Here is an 11,893-nt window from a genome sequence, read left to right as displayed (position 1 = left end):
TTTAGGTAACTGAATGTGAAATATTTCTGTCACTTTTGGTGAAATTTCTGGATGCAGATAAACCACAGTGGCTACGAGCTGTTGCGGTTGAATCAATACACAGATTATGTGTGCAGCCTCAGCTGTTAAGGTAAAACCTCAGCAATATTTTGTAATGGATAGGTTAATAAACTAGTAGTAGGTTAGTAAACTAGTGGGAAGATTTTAAGTATTCCCAAATATTAGTGATTTTTAAACAGAAAATTTGTATAATTTATATATATGTATAAATATATGAAGGGACAGGGTGGAGGCATGGCAACGAATGAAGTCAAAACATGTAGTTAATAATTGCCATCTGTCTGAATTTGCTGAGTAAATATAGTCAAGATCTTTTTTTTAGAACATTGACTTCAATATGAACCTTTGTCCTAAATTGGTAAAATTACTCAGGTGTGATGAAGAATCTTTTGAGTATGGCATTGAAAGTACAATAACAACATTACTTGCTTTAAAAAAATACTAATTTTTTTAATGCATTCAAATTTTTTTCTCAGAAACATTTAAAATGATTTTACAGGTCATTTTGTCAGTCCTATGATATGAAACAACATTCTACCAAGGTTTTTCGTGATATTGTGAATGCACTAGGATCATTTATCCAGTCCTTGTTTCTTGTTCCTCCTACTGGAAATCCTGCTACAACCAACCAAGCTGGTAAAGCATATTCATATTTTGTTTTTATGTTCTGCTATAATTTACAATATTCACTGTTCTGAGAGGGTTTATTTTAGAAATTTTATCTAGGGAAATTAGGATTAAGTAAATATTTTCATAGTAACAATTTATACTTAACAAATAATTTGATCTTACTGTGACATTTATATTTATTTTCTTTTCTGGTATATTTTTGTTTCTCTAATCATATGAGAACAAAAGTTTAGATACCATTCATTTTGGAAGAATCTTCATTTGATTCCTCTTTTAAAAGAGACTAGATAGTTACTACTTTAGGAGGTTTGTCAGTCTCTTTTTTAACAAAAGAGGTTAACGTATTTTAAGTTTGTTTTAAGCTTGTTTCCTTTTACCTTCTTTATCACTTTGTATTATCTGTTTGATAGACTTTGTGTTTTTTATTCCTACCTTTGGTAAAAAGAGGTCTAATCAAAAGTATAATAAAAATTTTGTTCAGGGCAACCTCTATCAGGTCCCTCTTACCCTGAGGGAGTTCTGTCTCTTTTCTTCTTACTTGAACAAATCCTATCTTTTAAAATATTTTTTCCATATTTTTACTTACGCTAATAGCTTTTGTATAAAAAAGGAAGTAATGTTTTAGGGAAATAGATTTCTTTGGTAGACAGACTAGGTTAATAAATTTCATTTATATGTGTAATACCTATAGTACAGAAAAGAATTTGAAGATTGACCAGGTGTTTGAATAGTATTAATTTGTAATCAAGTAGTAAATTGGTATCTTTGCTTTCCCTCCTTATCTAATAGGCAACAATAATTCAGGTGGCCCAGTCTCAGCTCCAGCTAACTCAGGAATGGTGGGAATTGGTGGAGGTGTTACTTTGCTACCAGCATTTGAATATAGAGGAACTTGGATACCTATTCTGACAGTAACAGTTCAAGGCAGTGCTAAAGCCACCTAGTAAGTAATAGTGACATTATTTTATAAGGAACAAAATAGTGTTAGGAACAATATTTAATCCTAAAACACTTTTGTGTGTATTATATTTTAAATTTAGACCCCATATTTTTAATATATTTTAGAGCTCATTTGCTATTGTCAATTTTGAGGATTTTATTTAGAACTGGATTTTGTTTATTTTCTTTTGTGCTATTTATATAGACTTAACAGCATTATAAAACAAATATGATTTCTTTACCTCCTCAAGTTTCCTACAAAACTACGTTTAGCAAATTAATCATTGTTTTAATTTAATGTCTCTTATCTATAAAATGGAAGCACTGGTATATGTAACTTTCAACATTCTACATGGGAGGAACGTTATTTTAAATGATTATTCTTGTTGTTAAGGTTAAACACGTGTTAACTCTGGTTCTTAATTTATTGAAACTGCAGTTAGCCATCAGTTTAACAAATAAATATTCAGCAATGTATTATTGATTTTTCTTAATAACTAGTGAAATGAAATACTAACAGAAATAAAGCAATCAATATTACATGGGTTTAATATTGCTTTAGTTACTGTGAGTCAGTTACTGATATACTTTGAATAATTGTTGTATATAAGTAAAATACTATTTTGATGACAGTAAATCAAGACTTAAAATGTAAAATAAAAATTAACTACTATAAATCTAAATTTTTATGGTATGTTAGTCTGCATTGTATCAATCTGCGTTTTGATACTTAACTATGCTTCTTTTTTTTTGCCTAAAATTGTGAAAGTGTAGAATTACAGAGAACTGATATATCTGTATATTCATTGTATATTTTAAAAGACATTACTTAGTCTAATATTGGCTCAGCTTTGGTTAAAAAAAATAATGATAATGACTCTAATGCATTAGAGGATCATATTGTAAAATAATTAGATTTCTAGTGCCAAAGGAGGCATTAATAATTATCTAGATAGTTCACCTCACTTTACAAACCGACCTAAAACAAAACCAACACAGAATAAAATTCTTGCCCTCATGAAGCTTACATTTTAGTGAGTGATGTAGTCAGTAAATAAAAACACAAACATACACTAATATGGCTTGGTTTCATACTCTTCAATTTAGAATCTTCTTATATTAATTGAGTTGCCTTTGGTAAATTAAATTTTTAACCTCATTCTCTCATTTATAAAATGGGAGTAGTGATATATCTAACTTTCAACATCCTATATGTGAGGAATGTTATTTTAAATATTTTGCTAATCTTCTTAGAGTTAAGCACATGGAAATCATAGAACCTTCTTCAAAATAGACCATATTTTAGGCTGCAAAGCAACTCTTATCAGATCATAATGGAAATAAATTAGAAATGAACTCAAAATCTGTAAGAACTATATAAAATGTGGATGTTGAACAATACACTTAAAAATTTTTTTTAGTAGTTGTGTATGGATAGCATGTTTTTATTTTATTTGTTTATTCTTATGTGGTGCTAATGATGGAACCCAGTGCCTTACACATACTGGGCAATCACTCTGCCACTGAGCTCCAGCTCCAGCCCTGAATAATACACTTTTGAATGATGAATGAATGATAGAAGAAATTAAGAGAAAAATTTAAAAATTCTTGGACTTAAACAAGAATAGAGATATAATATCCCAGAATCTCTGGGACACTGTGAAGGCAATTCTGAGACAAAAGTTTATAGCTATAAGTACCTACATAAGAAAATCAATGGTAGGCTCGGGGGGGGGGGGGCTGGAGTTGTGGCTCAGTGGTAGAGTGCTCACCTCAAATGTGCAAGACCCTGGGTTCAATCCTCAACACCACATATAAATAAATAAATAGATAGATAGATAGACAAATAAATAAAAAAAGTTGTGTCTAACTACAACTAAAAAAATATTTAGAAAAAAGAAAGAAAATCAAAAAGATCCTAAATAAATAACCTAATAAATATCAAGTCCCTTTAAAAAGAACAGCTAGGCATGGTGGTAATCCCAGCTGCTCAGAAGGCTGAGGCAGGAAGACCAAAGCCAGCCTCAACAGTTGCAAGGTGCTAAACAACTCAGTGAGACCCTGTCTCTAAATAAAATACAAAATAGGGCTGAGATGTGGTTCAGTGGTGTAGTACCACTGAGTTCAATTTGTGGTACCCCTCCCCCCTCGAAAAAAGAACACACCAATTTTAAAACCAATAGAAGGAAGAAAAATAATTAAGACCAGAGCCTAAAGCAGTGAAACTAAGAAAAAAAATACAAAGGATCCTGAATTAAAAGGAAGAATTGGTTCTTTGAAAAGATAAGATTAGTAAGCCCTTGGCCAAATTAGCCAAAAAACAAAGAGAGAAGACCCAAATTAATAAAATTAGAGATGAAAAAGGATAATCCAGTTCAGATTTCATACAAATCCAGCAGATCATTAGGGACTATTTTGAACACTTATACTGAAATCAATTGGAAAATCTAGAAGAAATGGATACATTTCTAGGCACAGCCGACCTGCAAAAAATTGAATAAAAAGGACACAGAAAACCTAAAGTGAGCAATAACTAGCAATGAGGTAGAAACAGTAATAAAAATCCTTCCAATAAAGAAAAGCCAGAAATGGGTAGATTCTCGCCTGAATTCTACTGGATTTTTAAAGAGGAACTGATGACAATGCTCCTGAAATTATTCCATGAAATTGAAAGGTATGAAACACTTCCAAATTAATTCTACAAAGCCAGTATCACATTCATACCAAAACCAGATAAGGAAGGACACATCAAGGAAAGAAAACTACAGAAGTGTCCCTGATGAACTTAGATACAAAAATCCTTATGAAATATTAGTAAATTGTATTCAAGAACATATTAAGAAGATTGTACATCATCACCAAGTTGATTTTATCTCAGGTATGCAAGGTTGGTTTAACATATGCAAATCAAGAAATATAATTCATCTTGTAAACACAATTAAAGACAGAAATCATTTAGTCATCTGAATAGAGGAGAAAAAGAGTGCAACACAATTCATCGACAATTCATGATAAACACATTGAAGAAACTAAAGAATCTACCTCAACATCATAAAAGTTTATCATTTGAAAAACTCAAAGCCAACCTCATAGTGGATATGGAAAAACTGAAACTATTTATTTTAAAATCTGGAAAAAGCAAGGATGTTCATGTGTAGAAGAATGAAACTAGACTCTTATCTGTTACCTTGCACTAAGGTCAACTCAAAATGGATCAAAGGCCTACAAATAAGACCAGAAAGTATGCGACTCCTAGAAAAAAATTGTAGGGTCAACATTGCCACATATAGACATAGGCAATCTCTTTCTCAGTAGAAACCCTGAAGTTCCGGAAATAATGACAAGAGTTAATAAATAGGATGGCATCTAATTAAAAAGCTTCTGCATAACAAAGGAAATAAGAAAGTGAAGAGAGAACCTACAGAATGGGAGAAAAATTTTGCTAGCTACTCTCTTTACAGAGGATTAATATCGATAACATATAAAGAAGTAAAAAACCTTAACAGCAACAAAACCAAGTAACCCAATTAATTAGTAGGCAAATGATTAAAACAGACATTTCTCAAAAAAAGAAATACAAATGGCCAACAAATATATGAAAAAAGCTTTCTTCATCGTTAGCTTTAGGAAAATATAAATCAAAACTATATTGAGATTTTTGTCTCAGTCTCATCCGAATGGATTCCATGAAGAATACAAACAATAATAACTGCTAGGGAAGATGTGGAGAAAATGGAACACTTGTACACTGTTAGTGGGATTGTAAATTAGTATAATAACTATTGAGATCAGTATTGAGGTTCTTCAGAAGGCTAAGAATGGAACCACCTTATGACCTGGCTATAGCACTTCTTAGTATTAATACTAAGAAATTAAAGTAACCAAACCATAGTGATACATGCATACCTATGTTTATAGCAGCACAATTCATAATAGCCAAATTAACATATGCAACAAATTAACATCAGCCAAAAAGAAAAAATGAGATATGTCAATTGCAGGAAAATGGATAGAACTCAAAAACATTATGTTAAGCAAAATAATTGAAATTCTGAATGTCAAGGGTTGTACATTTTCTCTTGTATATGAAGCTGTAGAGGAAAAAGGAAAAGAAAGGTTGGGGGGATATCATGGAAATTCAAAAGGAGGTAAGTAGAATAGAGAAAAGGGACTGGAGGTAAGACGAGTAAAGGGAAAGGGAAAATACTTAGGAATGATAGTGGCCAAATTATATTGTTATGAATGTGCACATAATAATATGTAACAACAAATCCCACCATTATATACAATCCCACCATTATGCACCAATGAAAAATTTGGAGGAAAACAAGTGTGTTTTGTTTTTGACATGAATACAAAATGTAAATCACCCTTTTTCTTAACTATTATAGTACTTAAAGCCTACATCATAGAATTTAAAAATCAAGAGATTTTGGTCTTTAGAATTATTTTCATTTTGATGTATTTTCCTAATAACATATTCTTTGAAAACAGCAATCTGTTGAACAAGATGCTTCTCATTGATTTGTTTACTATGTGATTTTGTGATAACTGGCCTGATAAAGTCCTGATAATCCATGGACTTTATCTCCCCATTTGAGTTTAAATTTCTTGATCAATAATATCAATATTTTTCTATTAGTTACCTAAATTTTACAAAGCTGATTTGATACATATTAGTGGTTCAATTGCTTAAGCTCAGTCAGATTTGAGTTGAAAACTACTAATTAATAACTACTTCACTTTACTACTCAGTTTCAGTGTCTGTGTTTTTTTCATGAGTTACTTTTGAGGAACTGTCAAACTGTTTGCCAAGCAACTGCATCATTTTACATTCCTATCAACAATGTATAAAGGATTTTAGATTTTTCCACATCCTGAGCAATATTTGAAATTCTTCATCTTTTTGATGCTAGAGATTCTAGTGGTTGCAAAGTAGTATTGTGTACTTCCCTAATGATATTGAGCATCTATTTTTGTGCTTGTAGACTATTTATCTGTCCTCTTGGAGGAAATATCTATTCAGATCTTTTGCTTTTTATAATTTGGTTATCTTTTTATTATATAGTTGTAAGAGCTTTCTTATATCCTAGATTCAAGTCTCTTGTTGGATATCTAATTTGCAAAATTTTTCTCATATTCTGAGTTGTTTTTATTTTTGTTGATACTGCACTTAGAAGCACAATAGTTTTAACAATAGTTTTGTTGAATCTAGTGTTGCTTTTCCTTTTTTATAAAATTTATTTTAGTTGTAGATGGACACGATACTTTTATTTTTACATGGTGCTGAGGATCAAACCCAGTCCTCACATGTGCAAGGCAAGTGCTCTACAACTGAGCTGTAATCCCAACCCCCATGTTTCTTTTGTTGTTTGCACTCTTGGCTTCATGTTACAAACCATTATCTAATGTGGGATCATGAAGAGTTTTACCTTTGCATTTAGGTCATTGGTTCATTTTTATTTAATTTTGTGTGTGGCATAAAGTAGAGATCCAATGTCTCTTTTGTATGTTCAGTTGTCTCAGTACCATTAATTCATTCCCAAATGGATTATTCTTTCTTCGTGATGTTATCTTGAAAGAAAACTATACAATGCTTAAAACCACAATTCCTTATTTGGCATGGTGTAAGACACAAGATTTTTTTGTCCTTCCCTCTGAAAGTTTTCTCTTAACTATGCAGTAGAAACACTTCTGCAACTTGAACTTGACACTTGTGTTAAGTATTGTTTATACTCTTGGTATATTGTATCTGGAATGATAGGTAAACTAGGTATCTTACAGTTATGCTTTTCCCCAATGTGAAAGTATTTTCCTTTTTGTAGTATTGATTTTAGCACCTCATTTTAAAAGCACCTAAAATCAGAGTTCGAAAAGTTTTTAATTTGCTTATTTATTTTGTTTCTAAATCTTTATTTTTCAAATATCAACAATTAATAAAAGTATTGTCACTGTTGTAGGGAAAAATGAAGTAAAAAATTAAAATAATTAGTTATGGCAGGGGCCAGGTCTTAAGTTTTCTAATCAGTTTCTTAGAATATGATAAATGGATCTTCTCCAAATTAAACAAACTCAGAAATATCTTTTTATTTTGGCTATTCTATTAATGTCAGTTTTCATAGTCTACAAATAATGGAAAGAATTTTGCATATTTATTGATTTTGGTTTCTCATTAGTGTTTAATTTTTTCAAAATTTCAGCCTAGAGATGCTGGACAAAGTTGAGCCTCCAACTATACCAGAAGGTTATGCCATGTCTGTGGCATTCCATTGTTTGCTAGACCTTGTTCGGGGAATCACTAGTATGATTGAAGGAGAGTTAGGAGAGGTTGAAACAGAATATCAGTCTACCTCAGAAGTGGCTTCTTCACCAATGCATTCATCAGAACAGCAAGATTTACAGTCAACATCAGACCAAATGGATAAGGAAATAGGTGTGTATTACCATTCTGTATTTTTAATTATTATTTTGAAATTTACAGAGAACTGGCAAAAGTAGTAGAGTTTCCTTGTCATTTACCCTTATTCCCCATTGTTAACACTTTACCATATTTACCTTACCATTCTATTTATGTACATGTCATTGTTTTTTCTGAACTATTTAAGAATAAGTTGTAGATATGATGCCTCATTGCCCCTTAATTACTTTGTGTGGATTTTCTAAAACTAAGTCTCCAACATACTATAGTACAAACACTATCAGAAATTAGGATCAATCCAATAATATCTAAACCCACAACTCATTCAGATTTTGTCAGTTACCCCTATAGTGTTCTTATGGTCCAGGTTTATCTGTTGAATTTAATCTTGATGTGTCTATGCTTTCCTTCAGTGTGGATCAAATTCCTTAGTTTTTCCTTGTTTTATATGACCTTCATACTTCTGAGGAATCAGGACAATTTGCTTTTGTCTTATGTTTCTTCACAATTATATTTAATTTATTCATTTGATGCAGAATTAGCATAGAAATGTTGCTGTATTATATTTAGTGTGCCAGTGCATTAGGAAGCATACAGTGTCAATTTATCTCATAATTGGAGATATTTACTTTTATCTATGACTAATATGTCAGCCAGATTTCCTTTGTGTAAAATCACATATTTTTCTAATAAAATATATTATAAAAATTCTTTCTCTTCTCCACCATTTGCTATTCTTAGAAATTTATATACTTATATTAATGTAGATTCATGAATTTTAATTTTATTTAGTGTAGATTCATGGATTTTGATTTTATTCAAAAGACTAAATCTATGACTATCATTATTTAGTTTGATGCTCAGACTGACCTGTTTGAAGCTAGCCCTTGTGTCTTTTTTTTTTTTTTTTTGCCAGGGGATTTAGGGGCGGGGTACCAGGGACTGAACCCAAGGACACTTATTCTCTGAGCCACATCCCTAGCCCTTTTTATTTTGAGACAGGGTTTCACTAGATTGTTTACAGCTTCTTTAAATTGCTGAGGCTGGCTTTGAACCTGCAATGCCCCTGCCTCAGTCTCATGAGCCACTGGGATTACAGGCATGTGCCACCCTGCCCAGCCCTGTGTCCCCTTCAATATGTGTCTCAAGTCTTTTGACTTTATCTGGGTACTTCCTCACTGTTTAATAAGATGTTAAGTATTTCTTATCCAGCCCCAATGTCAGGTTAGTTTTCCAAGAAGTCTTGGAGAATAGTATTGAAACTAACACATGGGCACTAGGGATGCTTCTTGCTACTTGGATAGGAAATACACACAAAACAACAACACATATCTCAATATTTCAAAAATGTCTGTCTTGCTCTATTAAATACTATGACATCATATTAATTTTTCTATCCCACTTACCTTTCCATATTTGTAACTTCAGTTTCCCACTCTCATTTACTCAATGTATTTGCTTATTTGTATGATTTCCAATGTACGTAATCAGAATCCTGCCAAAGCCAGCTTATTATTATATAGCTCATCCTCATTCCCAGCTGGTCCTAGAGATTGAAAGTTTGGCTAATAGAGAAGAAAATAGGAACTGATGTTAATATATTTTTTAATAAGATATGAATCAGTTAACTCATGTATAGGAAGATCTTACAATAGATGTTTTCAAACAACTTAGTTTTAAGACTTTATAAAGGTTTAAGCCACTGTAGTATAGCTTTTAATTTTGTTTTTTTGTTTGTTTCTGGCACTGGGAATTGAACCCAGTGGCACTCTACCACTGAGCTATATCCCCAGCCCTTTTTATTTTTTTATTTTTATTTTGAGATAGTGTCTTACAAAGTTGCTTAGGCTGGCCTGGACCTTGTAATATTCTTGCTCAGCCTTTGGAGTAGCTAGGAATCTTTATGTGTACAACCAGGCCTGACCTAAAGTTTTATTTATTCGGGTATATTTTAAATACAAAAGATTCAGTATTCTAACAGTTGAGTTGATAAAATATTTGACTTATTGTCAATTAACATGGGAGATTTTAGAATTTGAATTGTCATTAAAATTATGACATCTATTATTGTCATTAAGTATTATTATTATTTTTTTCTTGAAGTTAGTAGAGCTGTTTGGGAAGAAATGGTGAATGCTTGCTGGTGTGGTCTTCTTGCTGCACTCTCACTCCTTCTTGATGCCAGGTATTAAGTCTTTGTAAGTTTTATATTAGATCATGAGAGTTAAACAAATATTAAAATGGTTTACTTGAATTTGAAGAATTTATTTTCTAATATTAGTGTTTTATATAGAAAGAACATTATAACTTATTTTTATTTTTTGACTTTAAAAACATCTTTATTCACATTTCCACCCAGAGAACATTACTTTCAACATTGGTTTATTTCAAACTCAAAGAAATGTACATGTATGATGATGTGAGAGAAAAAAAAAAAAGAAAGGCATCACATTAGACTGGGCAGAGAGAGGCGATGAGAGGGGAGGGTCGGAGAAGGGGGGATAGGAAGGGCAGCAGAATAAAATAGACACTAGTATTGCTGTATGTACATACGTGTCTATATAACCAATGTGATTCTGCAACCTGCACACTTGGAAAAATGGGAAACCATACCCCACTTGACTCAAATGTATGATATGTCAAGATCTTTGTATTGGCATGCGCGTGCGGCCCGGGTTCGATCCTCAGCACCACATACAAACAAAAAGATGTTGTGTCCACCGAAAACTAAAAAATAAATATTAAAAAAAAAAAAGAATCTGTACTTCTACTAATGTCGACCAATTTTGAAAAATAATCCATCTAGAAAAACTGTAAAAACTGTAGTTGTGAAAATGACATTTCAATATTTAGAGTGCATTTGGCTTAAGAGGAAGATTCCCTCTGTGGCCACATGTAGGCTGTGCATTTTTCTAACAGTTCAAACTTTCAGAACTTCTGAAGTCCATTTAGTCGGGAAATTACTAGGGTCTAGTTCAATCAAAAAATAAGCCTGGGTTGCTAAAGGGTATATAGAAAGAACATTATAACTTATTTTTAATTGTTCATATCTTTGGAATACAGTTCGATAAAATATATGTATACAGTGTGCAAGTGATCCTTATCATTTCTTCAAGAACATTATTCTTTTACAGCCATTGCTCTTCCTCATCCTGTCCCTGCCCTGCCCTCTACCACAATTGTCACAGTGTCAGTGTTTTAATAGAAAATACAATCCCAAATTATAGAACACTCTATTCATTTTAAGACATACTACTATTTTTACAATGATCATTATCATATTTAATTTATTTGATTTATTTTTCTTTAGGATTGCAGAATTTTTGCTGATTTTAAAATGCTCCATGTTTTAAGTTAAATCTTTTCAGTTCTTGATAATTTTCTTCCATAATAAATGTGTGCATTGTACATTGTGTTTACCCAGTTTAAATTTTCAGATATTATGTTAATTGATTAAAATTCCTTCTTAAGTATATTGATTTTTGATATTTTGGGTAGATTTTCTTAAGACTTTACTGAATACCTAATTTCAAGTCATATTTTATAATTCAATTTAAAATAAGTTAATCAGTTAAATAAAATACCTTATCTTTTTAGCACAGATGAAGCTGCCACTGAGAATATCTTAAAAGCTGAACTGACTATGGCTGCTCTTTGTGGAAGACTGGGCCTTGTAACTTCAAGAGATGCCTTTATAACTGCAATATGCAAAGGTTCCTTGCCTCCGCATTATGCCCTTACTGTATTGAACACCACCACAGCAGCTACACTTTCCAATAAATGTAAGACTTAAGCTTGTACAACGTTCCTTCCATCTTGTTGGGTGATATAGAGAAATGATTATAG

At 31.8% G+C, this 11,893-nt stretch overlaps 1 protein-coding gene across 6 annotated transcripts in view; it reads left to right on the top strand.

Annotated features, from left to right (window-relative positions):
- Window positions 1-11,893, top strand: part of Mon2 (MON2 regulator of endosome-to-Golgi trafficking) — a 116,536-nt gene that overhangs the window by 38,574 nt on the left and 66,069 nt on the right. For all 6 annotated transcript variants that reach the window (XM_078053219.1, XM_078053218.1, XM_078053217.1 and 3 more), the window contains 6 exons: window positions 6-130; window positions 560-696; window positions 1,480-1,633; window positions 7,830-8,062; window positions 10,151-10,232; window positions 11,645-11,829. In XM_078053219.1, the coding sequence (XP_077909345.1) occupies window positions 6-130; window positions 560-696; window positions 1,480-1,633; window positions 7,830-8,062; window positions 10,151-10,232; window positions 11,645-11,829 (916 nt within the window). The remainder of the gene's footprint in view (window positions 1-5; window positions 131-559; window positions 697-1,479; window positions 1,634-7,829; window positions 8,063-10,150; window positions 10,233-11,644; window positions 11,830-11,893) is intronic.

This window comes from Ictidomys tridecemlineatus, chromosome 6 (genome assembly GCF_052094955.1).
Source record: "Ictidomys tridecemlineatus isolate mIctTri1 chromosome 6, mIctTri1.hap1, whole genome shotgun sequence".
NCBI classification, from domain to species: domain Eukaryota; kingdom Metazoa; phylum Chordata; class Mammalia; order Rodentia; family Sciuridae; genus Ictidomys; species Ictidomys tridecemlineatus.
Note: the sequence above shows the minus strand (reverse complement) of the source record. Positions and strands in the feature narration are given on the sequence as shown.